Raw genomic sequence first — 21,106 nt, 5'->3', positions numbered from 1 at the left:
ACTCGCACACATATAATTGTGATTACTCATAGAGCGAGAAGCGCAATCGTTTAAAAAAAATGATATCAATGTAAGTAATAGGTCTCTATTGTTTCCCATATAGTTTTAAGTCATAAGTAATGTATTGTTTGTCCACATTTTCTTTAGTCTTAATTTGGTTTTTCTCAGAAACGCGTAACTTTTCAGGATTGCCATAAAACAAACCTAACCTAACCTAGTTAACCTAACCTATCTATATGATAACCTGATTAAAATCCTGAAAAGTTAACGGTTTCAGAATTATGACTAAAGATAATATGACAATCATTACATTATTATGACTCAATAATTATGTCAAATAACAAAGGGGGTCCAATTGGATACATCAAATGCAAATTCGAGAATAAGGCAACGGCGAGACTACTAGGACTATTCGATGGCAAGTTCATAATTACACTCGGCTCATCTAGATGATCGAGATTCGATCTCTGCTCTCACAACCTGAAACTGCGATTCATGGGACAATGTAGATAGCATTAATATCTGTCTATACGAATCTTAAACCCAGACTCCCCAGATAGGTATTTATTTATTTGAAACACTTGCACATGCACATGACGCACACCACTCGTAGCATTCCATACCCTCACGATACACAAGCCTCTGCGTACAATAAGGAATAACTGAGTTATACAATTTGAGTAGTGACCACTACGGATGGTACAGTTTGAGTTACCTGTACTCTTCCGTAGGAGAACTATACCTTACACATTTTACCAGCACCGATGCCCCAAATCACAATAAGAATACATCGGTATATACGTAGAACAACGGTTGCCTAGCACAGAACAGAACGTAGAATGAAGGAAGTGATAGAAAAATTCTTCTGACTGGTGTTGGACTGAAATGCATAATTTCGTAATCTAACGATAGATACGAATGAAAATTGGGGCCTAAAACTATATATTTTTTCGCCGTTATAATAAAAACCATTTTGTTCCAGGGTTCACCATGTACACGACATGCGTGATCTGGCTAGCCTTCGTGCCGCTCTACTTCGGCACCGCGAGCCACGTGCCCCTGCGAGTCACCAGCATGGCTGTCACTATATCGCTTAGTGCCAGCGTCACCCTCGTCTGCCTGTTTTCACCTAAGGTACGACCACCGCACATTACGATGTACCTTCCTTTGCTTATCAAATTTATTATAAGAATTCTTTCATTCTTTGTCAAAGACATCGAAGAACAACTTGTAATTGTTTTTAGGTATAAATTATTCCCAATAATAATAAACTCAGCCCTTTTATACGTCTTACCTACTACTCTTGCACGAAACGAATTAGCGTACCTATATAAGTCCCCGATATAACATTCAAACTAAATACAGAATTAGCCGTAATACTAGAAATACCAAACCCAGAGCTCCATAAAATTGCACATCTTTGATTGATTTTATAACGCGTTTGCTTGCCTGTAACTCTGACCTTCGCTGGAAGCACCCGGATCTAATAAGGATAAAATAATAAAATAAAATGCGTTTCTTTTCAAACAACTCATAGGTCCATCATAGCATTGTTAGTAAGTTCTTAACTAAAGATTAAAACTAAAATTATTAATACTAAATACTAAAAAACTAAGATACTACAATTAAAATGAGTTAGTATTACTTAATAACAATAACAAAGGTTAAAAGCCCTGCATAACAGAGCCGTGGCGCGCGGTTCACCGAGGCTCACGCACACTCGGAGCATGCAGCTCGTTGAACCTGCCGAGCACGGCGCTGTCCTGCCTCCCGGCCACGACCTGCAGGAGACTGTTGGGGCTTCCCCTAACCCGTCTGATGACCGATGCGACTTTATTGCGCATGAGCGCATAAAAGTCATCAGTGTGCGCGTCGGCAAACATGCCTGACGCGCTGCAGTATCGAGGAAGCCCCACCATCGCCCGGAACAGGTTATTGTACAATATGCGAAGGGTATTATACGCTTTTTGGATATAGTTGGTCCACAGACTGCTGCTGTAGAGAGTTTGGCAGTAATAAAGACAGTATAAATAGCATAACAACTTTAAGTTATCAGAAGAGTTTTTTAACTTTTTTCTCGAGCTAGTTTTCCGTCGTTTTGTCGTTGTACATAAGTGTAGGCTTGTCCAATACACTAACGCATAACACTTGCTAAGATTTAAAGACTCACTGATTTTATATTGTGTGTTCCAGTTATACATAATCCTGATCCGGCCCGAGCGCAACGTGCGCCAGAGCATCATGCCGGTGCGCTACAGCAGAAAACCGGTGCCCGCGCACCCCGTGCCCCGCTCTGCGAGCAAGCGTAAGTGTAACCTGTGTTTTCGGAAATAACGAAGTCGAATGTTTGAAGGACTCTAAGACTGTCACTGAACTGTCAATGATAGGTACTAAACATTCAGCCACTGAGCGATGAGCGTTTAATCATTCCGTCACCAAAAACCTACCGACTGCGCCATGTAGTTTTTGGTGTTTTAATTATACTCCAGTTGGAGAAACACTTAAAATATTATTATTATAATAAAAAGCTTCCAGCGAGTACATCTCGTGTTGCTGTTGCTGGCTTGAGGCAAAACGGACGTGGTCTAATATTGGTCAGTACATCGATGGCAGCATGGTTGCATTTTTATCGCCTATAATGACAGGCCTGTCACTTTGGCACTTACATACTTGTTAGAACGTGACAGGCATGCTGACAGGCGATAACAATGCGACCGTGCTCAGCCGGCAGGTGGATACGTTCGGAAGCGTTCTATAAATCTATAGCTATAACACGATCTACCTACCTACTACCTATGTACTGGGATTGTTCGCATACAATAACCAATATATTACAGGTACCTTGGTGTTAACGTTAAATGAAGTGCCGCTCTGTCGCCTCAATTTTACTTAGTCAAATCAAAGAGGATATAATAAGATAGAGCGCGCGGTAGTCATAGTAAATTTTGTAACCACAGTAAATTCACTGCCATCTATCGACATACTTTATATAAAACTAAAAATGAAGATTTATAAAAATACGATAAAATGTATTTAAATATGGATAAATGATTTTTTTATTTGCATCAATTATTTTTATATGATTTTGACCCATGTTCTTTCACTGATATGCGTTAAAATTATAAATAACAATCGAAACCGTCAACGCCCTCTATACGAGAGTAGGCCAAAGGCGCCATCTGATCGAGAATAAAATTTTCGTGGTTTTCGAGGCACGTTTTTTCCTTACACTGTATCCATCTTATTACGGAGTTATATCTATCTTTGGTCAAATAAAATGCTCCGAATTTAATATGCAGTGGTACCTTCATAGATATTTACCACATAAAATTGGCACAGTACAGTGTTTTTGACCAATGACCGAAGAAAAATAAATAATGAAGTGAGTCAGGCACTAAAGATTCCAGGATTTTTATTGCACTAATAAATAAAAAACAAAAGAGACATTTTAAAACAGTGAGGTAAATAGTTAAGTGTTTATTTTTCACATTGCAGGAACAATATGTGCAAACAAAGAAACCCAGACGGAACCAGCAGACTTCACCAAGCTCGCCAACGGTCAATCGTGCCAACTAGTCGACAAAGAACAGAAAGAGAAAGAAGATAAAATTAGCAACGTCAAGATAATCAATAACAAGCCAGAGGCGTTATAGCAACGAGAGTCCACGAAATCATTGAACGAGTACCCTAGAGTAAATAATAACGATGTTTTAAAGAGGAGATCGTGTTCTTGCAAGGGCAGGACACGGACACCGGTTGTTGTATAAATTTTTATGTTTTTTTTATATCTTACAATCTAATACTTCAGTTAAAATATACATTGTTTTTCCCTTATTCATAAAACTTTACAAGACTCAATTAGTTAATTTATATTTTATCCCTTTCTTACAAATAGGTACATAAGTTAAAATGATAGATTAAGACAAATGATTAAGACTAATTGAAGCTTGTAACGCGTTTATGAATAACGCCAGTTCTGAACCTTGCTTAGGAAAGTTTTACTGTGGTGGCAGCATGGTTCCCTTTTTATCGCTTGTCACTATGCCTGTCACTTTTGCACTTACATACTTGTTAGAACGTGACAGACACGGTGACAGGTGATAAAAATGTGACCGTGGTACGGCCGATTAACAATCACATCGGACACACATATCAAACTAATCTCAGGTTTTCATTATGATTGGTTTTGAGTGTAGCTTCAGTAGTGCTTCGACTATGCATAGCAAGGCATTAGCTCCTAAAAAAACAATTGTAAGTACCTACTGACCACACCTGGACCAGCGGTAGCAGCATTGTTCCATTTTTATCGCTTGTCACTATGCCTTTCACTTACATACTTGTAAGAACGTGACAGGCATGGTGACAGGCGATAAAAATGCGACAGTGCTACCCGGCCAGCTATAATTAATTACCATGATTATAAAAAAGTACCTACTATATTAGGTAACTTTTTAAAGAACTTCGGACCATTCCATCTCATATGTATAATTATTAATTTCAATCGTCTATCTACCTACATAATATACCTACTCTTCCGCTGTAGAGCCAATCGGAGTGTATTGTCTAAAAATAGCCAAATTGAGATTTATAACTAGTTGTGTCTTTGGATGGTTATTGACAGAAATTTGATTTTTCTTGAAATGCCTAAAAAGGTAAAAAAAAAGATACCTAAAAAAACATGGTCTAGATTTTTCTTCTACAAAAAAATAATTGGAAGAAAACCATTTTTATTCCGTTTAATTATATTCAGCAAAAAAATATTTTAAAAATATTTATTCATAAAGACAACGAAATAAACAAACAATAACCTACAATTTAAATATAAAAAAAACCTACACATAAAAAATTTGGCCCAGATCGCCGTCAACGGGCAAGGTGCCCCGGGGGACGACTGGCCGTATTTCCTCGCTGTATGGCGATACTTTTAAATAGTTATTTGTGCAACAAGAGAGGAAAGTTAGTTTTTCTTGCGAGTGTTTATTTTGAGTCCCGAGAAAGCGAAAGATTCTATAATTGAATCACGAGCGAAGCGAGTGATTCTAAGGTAGAATCTTGAGCGTAGCGAGGGACTCAAAAACACGAGATGTAAAATAACTTTGCTCTCGTGTTGCACACATAATTTTTCACCTCAGTAGTGAGAACATATTGAAGGTTAAAATGTATTTCTAATTACACAGAATAAACAGAAAAAAAAGTATTATAATATGTACGATACGATACGATACAATACGAGACCGGACCGGACCGGACCGTACCGTACCGTACACCGTACCGTACCGTACCGTACCGTACCGTACCATAAAAAAAAATGTAATAAAAGTATGAAGTTCATGGACTTCACTAAATTAAAAAGCTACATTGTTTCACTCCCTGGAGTGAGGAAAGTCGCACTTTCCTCACTCCAGGGAGTGACCAAAGTAGGCTTGTTCGAGCTGCTGAGGTGAAAAATAGTTTTTATGTGTGCAGCATTCACGTTTTAGTCAAAATCCCTAAAATTATAGGCTCGATTCGTTATTACAAAAACAGCAACGTGTTTTTTTTAGTTAAGTAAGAATCATTAATAAATACGCTGGCTGCCAAATTACTTCTCAGATTCATATCAGTAGGTATGGTTGTGTTACTTTTATGTTCTATTAAATTTAGTGTTCATTCCTTAAAAAATCGGGCACTTAAGTAGGTAGGTACTTAACAATAACAAAATCTTACCTAGATCTAAAGCTTGTGTGTGTTGTAAAGAAAAAAGTGCTCCTATTCAAGTTTTGCACATTTAAGATTTGTAAAAATACCTTCTAAAATTTTTGTTGAAAGCTGGAACCAGTTTTTTAAACGGAAGGAACCTTGAGTTAATAAATGAGAACTTCTGTAAAGTTCTTTTAATTTTCATCAAAGACCTTTAATGAAGACTGTTAATCTGCATACTAATTCGCCTGCCTCGATTTTATCCTGAATAATAATACTATCGATTAGTATAATAAAATAGGAAGTTTTTTTATTTTTATTTTAGTTGGTTCGAGTCCCGGGCGAGGCAAGCGAGTTTTAGAAAATCTTTGAATGCAGTTTTGTTTCTTTTTAAAAATAAAGGAATGTCTCCTTTAAGTAAAATGAGCCAGCTTAAGGATTTAAGGTAGTTTCCCTCCAGGGTCCGACTTATCTTTCCACTTTACTTACCCCCTTATTCATAAAACTTTACGGGCCTGATTTAGTTACATTATATTTTATCCCTTTCTTACAAATATATAAGTCAAAATGACAGATAAAGACAAATGATTCATAGCTAATTCAGGTTTTTAACGCCATTGATGATTAGAGACGCGATGTAGATTAACAGTTTTTCATATTGAAAGTCGAACCTATACATAGGTATAGGTAATAATTAAGTAATCGAACAAAGTCAAACGAAAGGGCGTGCTGTGTTTCATCTACATCAAATTGTGTAAAAATTGGGATTAAGCTACGTTTGTATTTCGAAACGGTCGCCCACTTTCCTCGTAATCGTGAACGCTAATCAAAAACTTTTAAAATGTATCTGAGTGACAGTTGCGAACACAAAATATATAATGAATATTTTATTTTCGATTGACTACGCTCCAAAATGTTACAATTTATTTTATCTGTATTTTTCACATAGCTTGGGTACGCGGTGACAACTGAATACATTTTTAAAGTTACAAATTGTATGGAGATGACAGCTGTCACCGTACCCAATTTATGTGAAAAATATTATAATTTGACATATACTCCTATAAATCTATACCTACCATCTTTACCTTCGTAGTTTAAACTTCAATTCCTTCGAATTCTTGTACGTTTCTTATCCCTACTAAATAATACATAAAATATCAAAGTAAGTCTGTCTTTCTGTTACCTCTTCACGCTTAAATGAAGATTGGTGCGGATATAGTTTTAAGCCCGGGGAAGGACATATCGTCGCTATACTTACTCAACCTCATATCTGTAACAATCATTTGACGGAAATGTCGCTTTTCTTTCATTCGGAATACGGGTGTTTTTGTCATCAAATGAGTGTTGCAGATACGAGGTTGAGTAAGTATAGCGGCGATATGGCAGTTTTTATCAATCATCATCATCATCATTCCACGCAGATGAAGTCGCGGACAAGTAGCTAGTTATAAAAAAAATGCCTAAAGGATCTTTCTACAGTTTATATTAATAATAATAAGTAATACCTATACGAAATATATTATTGTAATTTTTATAATGTATATAAAAGAAACGCTTCCATATTTAAATCATTCAAATATTTAACGAATATTATTATGAATGTACAGTTTTTATATCATATCACATTTATTAAGTGTAACAAATCTTGTAAATTAAATACTATGTTTAATACATAAACCAATTGTAAATATACTTGTATTCACAAAGACAAATAGTGATAATTGTATATAATTGTCTAAGCTACCGTTTACCAAAATTAAGTGTATTATTCAAAACCTATGTTAGGTAGGTATATATTATAAATAAATAATAGATACATTCGTATATATAAGTTGAGCTCTGAGCCAGGACAGTAGGCACTAAGTGCATTTTTCCATAAAGGGACTGTCTCATTTCGGACGTAGACGGAGAGAGTCATACTGTCTTTGTCTTGCACTGGTGCTGGCGCCCAGAAGAAGGGGATGAAATTAGTTTTTGTTGTTCTTATTTACTGACAAGATTTGCTTGACCAACTATATAACGAATATCAACTTCGTCAGTGTGTGAACCGCAAAGAATACAATTAGACATAAAAACCATGAAAATGCAGACGAAATGCTCTCATAAAGTTTAATTTAACGCCATCTATCTGACCCGAGGGGCACTTTCTAAAAGCTGTGACTATCTTCAAAGTTCCTGAATCTAGGAGTTTATCGCGAAAATCGAAATTTCGTTATCTGCTTCTCTATCGCTCGAATATGCAAGTGATAGAAACCCTATCAGTATTTATACGTCATTATGACGTCAGCGTCGTCAGTATGACGCCATAATTATTTCATTATTACGTCAATTTGACGTCGCTGACGTCACTGCTACCTGGGAACCAGAACGAAGTTTCGATTTTTGCAGTAGACCCTCTAAGGGCATACCCAAGGTGACAATGACAATCGTTTGCAGAAAACGTGAAGCGCTATTGTCGCTCTATCACACTTCCATATTAGCGCGATAGAGACAGCGTTTCGTTTCATTTATCTGCGAACGAGTGTCATCTTGGGGCGGTAGTCGAACTTTTAAAACTTAAATTAATCGGCACATATATTGACTTCACATTTACTCGCAGTGCATTTCACGGCTAAATTACTGTAAATTTTATATATTATACATTTTTAAATCAGTTCTCGAAAACAACTAATGATTTCGATAAAACTTTCATGACGTAAAATTAATTTTCCAGTTTTCGCGTATTAGCAGATAAATACTCCTGTACCTAATAATTGAATTCGCCCATGGAAATTGCTCAGACTGTACATCCCTTAAACGGCACTATATTTAAGATGTTCCCTAGTTATTTGTTATGTAACTTAGTTACTACTGTCTTTAGCTCAACTTGTATATGCAAGATATCGAATACGATAATTTAAGAAAATAAAGGGCGTTGATGTTTTCGTGTTTGTTTTCATTACCGAAATTTCCCTTAAGGGCTCTACAGACGTCACTGATAGTTGCAATCATTGCAATTCTTTGCGATTTTCAATACTTCACCGAGTATTGAGGTCTGTCAAGCAATTTCCGTCAGTAGAAAAAAGCGGCAAATTAAAAAATGTAGGCACAAAGGGTTATCGTGCCATCGCCTTTTTCTACTGATAAAGTTGTTTGGCAGACTATACCTAATACAATCTATCGCACGCCTTAAATATATAAATGCCCATGTTTCCTTGACGCTTCTACGCATGTGTTTTGCGGTTCCAAAACTTACGTACCTGTTGAGAACCACTCAGGCTTCGTTTGACGGCGCTTAGAGGGATACGGCAGAGACTATTGTGAATGTGTCTTTTTCGGATGAGCAATGGATCCAAGCGTCTTTGCCGATACGTCACGGCGGTCTCGGTTTGCGGTGTGCGGGGGATGTGGCCCTGCCAGCCTTCTTAGCGTCGGCACATGGGGTTGGTGACCTGGTCTCTAAAATTTTAAATTGACACGGAGATAGGGTTACCATTCCATTTGTGGAGGATGCACTGGCAAGGTGGACGGCTCGTTACCCAACTGCGTCGCTGCCCGAGGCTCCACGCGAACAGCGCGTTTGGGACGATGTAGGAGCCAAGGACGCTCTTGCAGGGCTTGTGGGTGTGGCCACGGGGGTGAATTTGGCTAGGTTGAAGTCGGTGTCAAGAGCCGAGGCCGGAGCGTGGTTGCAAACTTTGCCTGCTCCTCATCTGGGAACACTCCTAGACAACGACTCATTGCGGGTGGCAGTAGCTCTCCGCCTGGGCTGCGATGTTTGTGTACCTCATAAATGCATCTGCGGCTACATGGTGGAGGCGAATGGCCATCACGCTTTAAGTTGTTGTCGTTGTTCGGGGAGGTTTCCGCGTCACCACGCTCTTATCCGCCAACATCCCCTGTGTCCTGGAGCCTCCGGGCCTCTGCCGCACCGATGGCAAAAGACCGGACGGCTTGACTTTGGTGCCGTGGCAGAGGGGTAAGTGCCTGCTGTGGGACGCCACGTGCGCCAGCACCTTCGCGGCCTCACACCTCGGCCGAACTGTGCGGACAGCTGGAGCCGCGGCAGATTTTGCCGCGATCAAAAAGCGGGATAAGTACGCGAACCTGGCAGTTAGCTATTATTTTGTACCCCTGGCGTTTGAGACTACTGGGTGCTGGGGGACAGAGGCTATTGCCTTTATTAGGGAAGTAGGACGTCGCATTAGGGAGAAGGGGTCTGACGCCCGCCCGGGTTCGTACCTGGTGCAAAGGTTGTCCATCGCAATTCAACGTGGTAACGCGGCTAGTGTGATGGGCACCTTTGCGCCAGGGACAACTCGGGGGAGGGGACTTTTTGACTAGGCTTAAGTTTAGTCTTAATGTGTTATTGTATTTTTTTATTATTATACTGACATTTATTGAATAAAATTTACTGATCTATCGCATGCGATTTCGGTGAGGTTTGTAAAGCCCATTACACAAACCTTCCTTTTTGCCTTTACCTTTAAGGCCTATAATAACTTGTAAGTTTTACTTACGTAAGTAGGGACACAGCTATACTACAGAATGAGAGATGAATATCATTATCTCATTCTAACAAATAGCTTTGTCCCTACTTACGTAAGTAAAACTTACAACTGTATTTTGGGCCTTATGATGTGAACCCATAACTCCCATAAGTTGCCCATAAATAATCCATAAACAAAATGGTGGGGTAAGTATTTTTAGTTACCACAGATAATGTAGACGAATTTAATTAACCCATGATTTTTCCTTTTTGCCCGAAATGAATATGTGTTGCGTATTGATCTGTGCAGTGACCAGTGACTATTGAATTTTAATTCATTTAAATTAGTTCGATTTCATTACCTTCTGACGCGGACTGCCGTTCCAGTGGGCCTACCGCGAACCACGTTCGACGTGTTGCCTCCCTGTCATACTTACGTACGAATTTACTAGTGCGACAGAGAGGCAACACGTCGAACGTGGTTCGCGGTAGGCCCTCAGCATAACAAAGGTGAACTGTGTGTGTAACTACTTTAACTAACTCGGGCGCCACGCCACCGAAGTCAAAACTGAAATTGAACTTTATGCGAATGCACGAAGGTCTATGTTGCTCTGTGGTCTGTGACGGATTAATCGGTCTTTGGTGTTGGATCTACGCTGCCGATATAGCCGTCATTGGCATCCAAAAGGTTAAATGTCATATCACCCAGCAAGCAATAATTATTAGGGTTCCATTGTATAATACTTACTTTACTCTTTCATATGGAACCCTAATGATTGCTGGGTGGGGGTGGGCTAATCAAACGGCAAAGGACCAGTAAACTAAAATAAAGGTATCCAACAGTAACGGTACCCGAATAAAACGGCAAAAGACCGGAAACCTAAAATAAAAAGTTATCCAACAGTAACGAATAAAGGACATTTAAGTTACTTTTTTAAAACGGTACTGCTAAGGTTGACAGTTTCAAGTAGTGGTAGCTGACCGAAAAATGTGTTGTTTTTAGGATTCCGTATCCAAAGGGTAAAAACGGGATCCTATTACTAAGACTCCGTCTGTCACCAGGCTGTATCTCATGAACCGTGATAGCTAAACAGTTGAAATTTTCACAGATGATGTATTTCTGTTTCCCCTATAACAACAAATACTAAAAACATAATAAAATAAATATTTAAGTGGGGCTCCCATACAACAAACGTGATTTTTTTTGCTGTTTTTTGTGTAATGGTACGGACCCTTCATGCGCAAGTCCGACTCGCACTTGGCCGGTTTTCTTATTTTTGCCTCAGTTTCATAATAAAGGTCCTCTCGGGTGTTCAGATATCAATTTTCATCTTAACCAGAGCAACAACTTACAACAAAATTGAGTGACCGGTCACATCCTCCCGCCTGTTGAGTCGCTGTCTTACAGTACACATGACTGAGGCATTAGGGCCACACATGTAGTTGTCTTGGGTGAGGCTTGTCTACTCAGACTGAGCTGCATCATACTCACAAGGCTTATTTCAGTGTGGACCTACCTATTGGAATGATACTGGTAACTTTAACTGAATGAATTATATATGTAACTGACTTCATTAACAATTGTTTGTCCCGCCGCCAACCTGCTACTCATGAGGATGTATAAGTTACCTACATTTGTGAAAGTTATTACACCTTTCCTACGCAATTGCATTCATAAGAGGTGGTGAAGAGATTTTCCTGATCATCACATCACTCTTTATTATGTAAGAAAAATAAATGCTTACTTACAACATACAAGTTGTTTTTAAGATAGAAATTGAAACACAATAGCAATATGAGTTAGAAATAAAAATTTATGCAACCAACAATGTGAGTACAGTCTTCGCCTCCCAATCCTTATTGCTTTCCAGGAGGCTGCAGCGGCTGCCCGCGCTCCTTTCCGCGAAGTTTTATTCCAATTGCCCTTTCAATCTTCCCAATAACCATGTTGTTGGGGATACCGCGACCGGCTTCGTAGTCGTTTACAATCTGTGGTTTCTCGCATATCTTCGTGGCTAAGTCTTTCTGGCTCATGCCCTTTGCCTGTCTTCCCTGCATGATAAGCTTGCCAAGGTCCAGTGGCATCTTTTCGTGTTTTAACTCTTCCGTTTCTCTATCGAGTTTCGCCGTATTTTTCGTGGTGCCATGCTGCTTATTAGTTCCTGCTCCGTATTTTTGTTGGGTGTCGACGGGTAGACCTTGACGGCGTGCGGCATTCACAGCCTGCTCGGTTTTCATTGCAGATGCCTTCAGAGGCTTCTTGCGAAGGATAGTAACTGTATCCCAGTCAGATTCAGACATGTTTACCCGCTTTTGGTGAATATCAGTATGCACGAACTGATGAAACTGTTGTCACACTTGTCACGTTGAGATTCTAATTTTAATCCGAAAATGCCGAAATCGTAAGACGTAATAAACTTCACATGTGATGACATCAACGGCTGTCAGATCTAGAATGACAAATACAGGTGCGCTCAGAAGCTATCAAATTTACCCATAAAAACGCAGATTATCGCACGGTTTTTTTACCGTTTTTTGCGTAATGGTACTATGGCACGGAACCCTTCGTGCGAGTTCGACTCGCACTTGGCCGTTTTTTTTATGTTCATGCAACGAAATTTACAACCAGAAAACTATTTACATTTAGTTACATTACATTACGTTGATATTAAATATTAATAGACGTAAAAAGAAATCAGTCACGAAACTTGTTTAAGTTACAGAACGGCTGCTATGTATAGACTGTCAACGTCAGATTGAATGTCAATTGGACCTGTGAAATGTGTGAATTGTAATTTGTAAGAACAAAATTGAAACTTGTTGAATTAATTTGTATGACGACACGGAAGAATTTGTATTACTTATTATGGAGGAGCCGGTGGACGTGATCCGAGAAGGCTCACGTGCTGCCTTAACAGTGAGCCGAAGAACCCAAAGAGATGATGAAACCGATAGCCGTCGTCACATCGTCAGTGAAAAGTAAGTAGTAGTAGTAGTAGTAGTAAATCACTTTATTGTACAAAACAAAATTGTTAACATGAAATTCATATAAATTTAGGTACAAAGGCGAGCTTATCCCTATAAGGGATTTCTTCCAGCTAACCTTAGAGTAAATGAGTGGAAAATTCGAATTAGATAGATAGACAAACTTACAGAACGTACAATAATATTTAAAAAGGAAAACTACAATATTAACGTCTACGAATAACTAAAATACATCAATAGCATTATGCAATAAAATAAATATTTACTAGCATACATAAATATATAGTACTAAATAAATATTAAATAAATAAATAAATATATATATATATATATATATAATATATAAATAAAATATATATATTAGCACTCAACCAAATCACAGTTCGTGGGAAAGCCAAAGCTTTTTCAGATTAACTTTGTAAGTAAGAAGTTTTACTCTAGTTATAGCAGCCATAGGTACATAATACTATTACTTATTCTGTGGCCATACTCAACCTGCGGCCTGCTGGGCTGTTTTACGTAACCCGTAGCCCGCCAGGTGCCATGTCCGAATGTCAAGTTAGCAAATAATTTTTAATCCCGCACCGTGGAGCTATAAATAAATGCAAAACCATTTTTGTAGCCCTCATAAAAAAAAGGTTACTATCGCTGAGTTAAAGTCAAGTGTTTATTTATTTGTAACTTTATTTATTAGTTTCTCTTGTAGTAGATAAAATATTTTTTTATTGCTTTTCAATTTTTTTTTAAGTTTACTTACTCCAATTGAAATCAATCTTGTCATTTTTAACTTTAAAAACTAGACTGACCCTCATAGGATAACTATGGAAAAAATTACTAATATTAGGGTTGCTTTTTCAGGGTCCCGTACCTCAAAAGGAAAAAAACGGAACCCTTATAGGATCACTCATGCATCTGTCTATCTGTCTGTCTGTCACAGCCTATTTTCATACTTAATTGGAAGTTATCTCCAAATTAGAAACATGTCTATTTGTTAATATTAATGGAATAAAAATATTACCTAAGGTACTTAGATATAATGTTATCCATAAATTTTATAGCTTGATAACTGATGTCACGCAAAATAATTGCACGTACAGATCTGATGTTTGAAAAAAGATTATTAAACAATTTAATTGAAAATTGTTATTTTAAGTATTCAATAATTTAATCTAAAATCTAATTGAATATTAATTATGTAGATAATTGCATGAATAATCATAGCCTGCAAGTTTAGGTTTATATCTTGTACATAGTTAAGTTAGTTAGTAAATCCTGAATTAAATGACGTCGCCAGAATATTACCACAGTAGTACTATTAGTTATTCTGTGATATTACGTATGTTGGTTGGTTGGGTCACAGAATAACCAATGGTACTGCCATACTATTAACGTAACGTTACGTATTGGGTTAACGCAGATCTTCAAATCTACCCACATTTTAATATATAACATATACATACTCTTGTTTAATGCAAATAAACGATCATTCATTCATAATATGAAATTGTATTTTCTAGCATAACATTTATAAACAAAATTTTACATTTTCAGTGTAACACCAACAGTTGTTGCTGACATAGCGACAAGGTTAAAGGGCAAGACTGCTGTGAGCGCAGCAGATCTCAGAACACTGAAGAACAGTCTTCTGGATGACCTGAAGCATGTTGAGGTGGTCCTGAGTAAACAGGGGGCTCTTCGGGGTCTGGTGAGGGAACTGACTGGTAACTCTTCCATTTTTTTCATTTTAGGTTAACTCTGTAACAGTGAAAAATGTTTTTAGAAATTATGGGAAAATTAAAAGTCCCTTGCATGCTCGGTTCTCCTTACAGTCAGTAGTTACGCTCTCATTTTAAATTGCTCTGAAACTTTGTACTTCTTACAATAGGATAAAAGGTATATTAGTTTATGTAGCTTCAGATACAATAGTAAAAAAATACAGCAAATTTAAGTATTTCATACAAAACTTGTTTTAACTCTATTTCATTTGTTTTATATACTAGAACTATAAAAACTAATTACAGACCTAGATATACCTCATGTCATTGTATGTTCAAAGTTTCATTACAATCCATCACATAGTTTTAAAATGAGAATGAAACTCCGTTTGTATGGGAAGGTGAAATTTGGCCGAGCTTGCCGTGGTCTCTTAATGGAAATTTATATTATGGAAACGGAAACTATCTATCTCCATAGTTCTATACAAACGTATTATCGAAAGTAGTTTTTTTATTTAATTCTATTACTTTTGTTACCAGGTCACGATGCTCAGCGAGCACTGCATGCAGCAGGCTGCATATGTAACTTATCGCTAGGAGATGCCCGCGCTTGCACTGCAATAGCACAAGCTGTAGGAACTTACCTGATTGCTGCACTTTCCAGCTTGCATAGCGAAATGGCGGTAATCATTTAGACAAATCGTTTAATATTTTTTATAGTCATACTTGTTATGAACAAAATGCTGCACTTCATGATAAAAGCAAGCCGCTCTGCACAGTGATAGTAGGGACCAAACTGAGCGATTTGACCTGCAGCAGCGGCAGTTTCACCCCTTAGGAACAGAGATGGCGCCACTTCTTTAAAAAATATTTCAAAAAATTCTACAAGCTAAACCAATGAACCGATTTAAATGTTTAATATCTCAAATGAAAGCGCATTATATACATTACTTTAAAAAAAATACTCAAAAAATATATACTCAATACTTTTGATAAAAACGGGAATTTTAAGTTTGTTTTTTTACTCGATTGATAGTTTTTACTTGATTTCTCAAAAAAATTGTATGGAATATGAATAGTTTAATGCATGTATATATTACTGAATAAATAACAAGTATTATAAAAAAAACCCGACACCGATATCTCTCATACTTCTTGAAATATGAAAGTTTGCATGTGAGTGTAAATTTCTTCAAGATATATTCCAAATAATTCTACAAGCTAAACTATTCGACCGATTTTAATGTTTAATATCTCAAATAAAAGCTCATTATATATACTACTTATAAAAAGATATTCAAAAAACATATACTGAATACTATTGGCAAAAAACGGCATCTTAAGTTTTTTTTCTTACTCGATTGATAGTTTTTACTTGATTTCATAAAAAAAAATATGGAACGAATAGTTTAATAAATATATATATAGTACTGAGTATATAAAAGTATTACAAAAAAACCCGACACTGATACCTTTCATTCTTCGCGAAATATTTAAGTTCAATTATGCACGTTCTTACAAATAAATTCTTTAAAAGAAATCTTCAACCGCAGTAAGTGCACTGATTTTAATATGAAATGTGTCATATGAAAAGAAATCACCCAATTTATTTTAATAAATAAAAAAATTAATAAATAAAAACTGAATAAAGTTTTTTCCTGCTGCTGAATTACAAAAAAATATAACAAATCTAAAATTAGGAATTATTTTTATTTAAAGTGACTACATTTGTAAACAAAAAACTTAAATGTCCTCTTCGGGTTCACCGGTAAATGTAGAACTGAAAAAAAAGTCGTTTTGAGAAGTACTCGTACCATTTCAATACTACAAAATCACCGATCATACATGAACTGGTTGCTGTAGATTACTGTTGGATAATTTTTGTGCCTGTAGATTTACTGTTGAATTATTTTTGTGCCTAGTTGATTACCATTAAACCTATAATTTTGTGCCAGACCTGTAATCAGTGGTCAGCATGCAAAATAACTCTGGATTGAAAATTACATTAACTTACTTTTGATTTGTACAGCCACCTTTGCATGATTTACACTGGGCTGTGCATGGTAAGCTGACGCGACGACACTCACAACGCATAGTTTCGCAGCCAGATTTGCAGCCACAATGGTCCAAGAGGCTTAATTGCGACCAAATCGCTGTAACTGCCGACCATTCCGGAGTCCAACTCTCTTTTTCCTCAGTCCATCCCCAAGAAGATGGACATGATATGGAAACTTCTGGTTTCATAGCGTTTCCCCATATATGGCCCGCTCGAAGTGCATGTTTATAGAGAGCAGCTGATGTAGGTGGCAGGCTTGTCACAAGCTCGTTTTTTGAAGCAATCAAATATTTGTGAACTTCATTTACGTTTATGTGTTCCGTTTGGCCAAACAATAACACAAATCTAGGGTAACTTTATACTAAAATTAAAATATGTAGTTACACACCTGACAACTGACAAAATCAAAAACTTAAAAGTTGACATACTCCTATTTTCCCGTCTTTTTATAGTGGCCAGAGAAAGGCAGCTTGATCTGAACGAATTCTTCCAGTACGAAAACCAAATTTGTCCACCTTCGTTGTCAGTCAATGGAGGGCGTCGTTCAGGGAACAAATCCGATTTGGCCGAGAAATTAGAACCTGCCAACCCTGCCACTAGTTATTTGGTCTCAATTAAGCCTCTTGGACCATTGTGGCTGCAAATCTGGCTGCGAAACTATGCATTGTGGGTGTCGTCGCGTCAGCTGGCCATGCACAGCCCAGTGTAAATCATGCAAATGTGGCTGTACAAATCAAAAGTAATTTAATGTAATTTTCAATCCAGGGTTATTTTGCATGCTGACCACTAATTATAGGTCTGGCACAAAATTATAGGTTTAATGGTTATCAACTAGGCACAAAAATAATTCAACAGTAATCTACAGCAACCAGTTCATGTATGATCAGTGATTTTGTAGTATTTTAATGGTACGAGTACTTCAAAACGACTTTTCTTTTTCAGTTTTACATCTACCGGTGAACCATATCACCTAAAATAATTAGTTGCCCGTTTATTTTTGTATTTAATACACTGACAATTATCTGATTCAATTCGGCTTATATGTATAAAAACTACTAAATTGACCTACTTTTATATTATACACATAGATTTAAGATTAGATCCTAAGTATGCATGTAATATTGGTATGCCCCCACGGGGTCCATGTGGAACTACCAAGAATTTGTAATACCTATAAAACCATGGTTGCAATAAATAAATATGAACCCGAAGAGCACATTAAAGTTTTTTGTTTACAAATGTAGTCACTTTAAATAAAAATAATTCCTAATTTTAGATTTGTTATATTTTTTTTGTAATTCACCACCCTGAAAAAACTTTATTCAGTTTTTATTAATAAATTTTTTATTTATTAAAATAAATTGGGTGATTTCTTTTCATATGACACATTTCATATTAAAATCAGTGCACTTACTGCGGTTGAAGATTTCTTTTAAAGGATTTATTTGTAAGAACGTGCATAATTGAACTTAAATATTTCGTGAAGAATGAAAGGTATCGGTGTCAGGTTTTTTTGTAATACTTTTATATACTCAGTACTATATATATATTTATTAAACTATTCATGTTCCATAATATTTTTTTTAAGAAATCAAGTAAAAACTATCAATCGAGTAAGAAAAAAAACTTAAGATGCCGTTTTTTGCCAAAAGGGTTCAGTATATGTTTTATGAGTATTTTTTATAAGTAATGTATATAATGAGCTTTTATTTGAGATATTAAACATTGAAATCGGTCAAATAGTTAAGCTTGTAGAATTTTTTGAAATATATTTTTAAGAAATTTACACTCACATTCAAACTTTTATATTTCGTGAAGAATGAGAGGTATCGGTGTCGGGTTTTTTTTATAATACTTGTTATTTATTCAATAATATATACATGCATTAAGCTATTCATGATCCATACATTTTTTTTGAGAAACCAAGTAAAAACTATCAATCGAGTAAAAAAAAAAACTTAAGATGCCGTTTTTTGTCGAAAGTAATCAGTATATATTTTTTTAGTATTTTTTTTAAAGTAATTTATATAATGAGCTTTCATTTGAGATATTAAACATTTAAATCGGTTCATTGGTTTAGCTTGTAGAATTTTTTGAAATATTTTTTAAAGAAGTGGCGCCATCTCTGTTCCTAAGGGGTGAAACTTGCGCTGCTGCGGGTCTAATCACTCAGTTTGGTCCCTACTAGCACTGTGCAAAGCGGTTTGCTTTTATCATGAAGTGCAGCATCCGGGCAAAAAATGGCCATAACAAGTATGACTATTAGTCTGCGAGCTTATATTAATGGAAAAATTCACCGCTTCAGGCAAGACTTGGACTTGCAACCTTTTCGTACACCGGTCCGATCGCTCTTAACCAACTGAGCGACAGAGGCGCGCGAATCTTTTCATTCCTTCCTTTTTGTTTACAATAAGTCGTGGGAGGCGCATAGCGACGCATAGCTGCGGTGAAGTTTTCCATTTTTCCTTATTAAATGTTTTAACCACTCAAATTAAAAATAATAGGGAATATTACGCGAAACTCTGTATAGGTGGCGCCACTACCACATTCTGAGGGTCTATCGCAAAACAAGAAAATCGAAATTTCGTTATATCTAACATCTCTGTCACTCTTGCATATTCGAGCGATAAAGAGGCAGATAGCGAAATTTTGGACTTGCGTTTCCCGGTTGATCCTCTGTGAACAAACCGAAAATCTTATTATCTCTGAAAACTTGTCAAAAACCTGTTAAAGGTACAGTATGTATAAGTTACTCTATGGTTCACTAAAAAGGCTAGTGCTGCACTCTGGTGGCAGAACATTTCAGTAATATCCCCTATTGGAAAAAAGAAGGAAAACAATTGAAATATATGTTTTCATCTTAGTGTTATTTGGTCATCAGGCGACCTGCGCGCGGGCGCTGGGTAACTGCGCCGGCGGGTGCGCGGGCGCAGCGGCGGTGCTCGTGTCACAGGGCGCGGCGGCCGCGCTGCCGGCGCTAGTGACGTCACACGACAGTCACGTCAGCGACGCCGCGGCCACGGCGCTCGCGCATCTTGCTTGCCAGGCGGGCGACAATTTCAGGTAATTTGGTCATCAGGCAACCGGCGCACGGGCACTGGGTAACTGCGCCGGCCGGTGCGCGGGCGCAGCGGCGGTGCTCATATCTCAAAGAGCAGCGGCCGCGCTCCCGGCGCTAATGACGTCCCACGACAGCCACGTCAACGACTTGACAACTTATGATGAATATTATACGTGGATAATTTGGTTGTGCTGCTGGGGTGTTAAAACTTGTTTTGCTTCTTATTAGCACGTAAGGAATCTAACTTTCAGTTTCTATATACATATAAATGTTCAAGATTACTCCATCTCAATTGTAGTCACCAGTTTAAAAAACTATTTAGGTATTTAAACCAAAATTCTAATATTCCAGGAAAGAGCACGCGCTACCCATAGTCCAGGCTCTCTCTCACACCCGCTTCACACATTCATCGCTTCAACTACTCTTCATACTATCATGCCGCGACGATTTCAACGTTCTAATCAACGAACAATTACTACTGAAGGTTCTAGAACACACTAGTTCGATGGAAACAGATTCATTTATATACGCAGTTCGGACGTTAGCTAATATAACAATTAATGATCTTATTTATAGTGTAATTGCGAGTCATTTTGCTGTGAAAGTAGATGTTTTAAAGAAAGCGTTAACGATGAGTGATGATGTTGTGAAGTCTGTGCTTTGGTTGTTGGGTAATTTGTTTAATTTTAAATGTGATGATGAATTATTTAACGCGTTATTATTTTGATATGTAAGCTCTTTTTTACGGTCACATAATAAATGTAAAAATAATAATGTTATATTAAAAAATCTTGTAACATAGCCCTGTTGTTTCATTTAAAACTGCTTGACAGATGGTTTTAATCCATTTGATTTTCTATCTTAAATCTAAGCAAATAAAGTTGATATTTAAGATACCCCAATCTCTTAATTGCTTACTGTAATATTGACTTTAAGATTATTGCAAAAAGTTGGAAAATTGAATTTAAATTATTAAATCAACAAGTTGTAATGTTACAAGAGTCAGACCTGTGGTCAGACCAAGATGAGTCTGCAACGGTTTTGAAAGCACACGCAGTGAATGTGTTATTTTAAACGTCAAACTTCTATGAAATTATGAAACACTTGCACTGCGTGTGCTATCTAAATACACAATCCAT

The 21,106-nt window shown here is 37.1% G+C and overlaps 3 protein-coding genes across 3 annotated transcripts in view; 2 read left to right on the top strand and 1 right to left on the bottom strand.

The window, feature by feature from the left end:
- LOC134745994 (metabotropic glutamate receptor 2-like) overlaps nt 1-3,776 on the top strand; it is a 254,614-nt gene extending 250,838 nt beyond the window's left edge. Inside the window, exons 15-17 of the mRNA XM_063680159.1 lie at nt 983-1,134; nt 2,194-2,305; nt 3,496-3,776. Coding sequence (XP_063536229.1) covers nt 983-1,134; nt 2,194-2,305; nt 3,496-3,653 — 422 coding nt within the window. The 3' untranslated portion in view covers nt 3,654-3,776. The remainder of the gene's footprint in view (nt 1-982; nt 1,135-2,193; nt 2,306-3,495) is intronic.
- Nucleotides 3,777-11,944: 8,168 nt separating this feature from the next.
- LOC134745993 (endothelial differentiation-related factor 1 homolog) lies at nt 11,945-12,585 on the bottom strand. The gene has a single exon (XM_063680158.1). The coding sequence runs from the start codon at nt 12,449-12,451 to the stop codon at nt 12,008-12,010; it is 444 nt and encodes a 147-aa protein (XP_063536228.1). The 5' UTR covers nt 12,452-12,585; the 3' UTR covers nt 11,945-12,007.
- Nucleotides 12,586-12,917: 332 nt separating this feature from the next.
- Nucleotides 12,918-20,742, top strand: LOC134745987 (uncharacterized). The gene is made up of 5 exons (XM_063680152.1): nt 12,918-13,129; nt 14,687-14,856; nt 15,391-15,533; nt 19,788-19,969; nt 20,319-20,742. The coding sequence occupies exons 1-5, from the start codon at nt 13,017-13,019 to the stop codon at nt 20,692-20,694; spliced, it is 984 nt and encodes a 327-aa protein (XP_063536222.1). The 5' UTR covers nt 12,918-13,016; the 3' UTR covers nt 20,695-20,742.
- Nucleotides 20,743-21,106: the final 364 nt, after the last annotated feature.

Source organism: Cydia strobilella, chromosome 12 (genome assembly GCF_947568885.1).
Source record: "Cydia strobilella chromosome 12, ilCydStro3.1, whole genome shotgun sequence".
In the NCBI taxonomy this organism is placed as follows: domain Eukaryota; kingdom Metazoa; phylum Arthropoda; class Insecta; order Lepidoptera; family Tortricidae; genus Cydia; species Cydia strobilella.
This window is presented reverse-complemented; position numbering and strand designations above follow the sequence as displayed.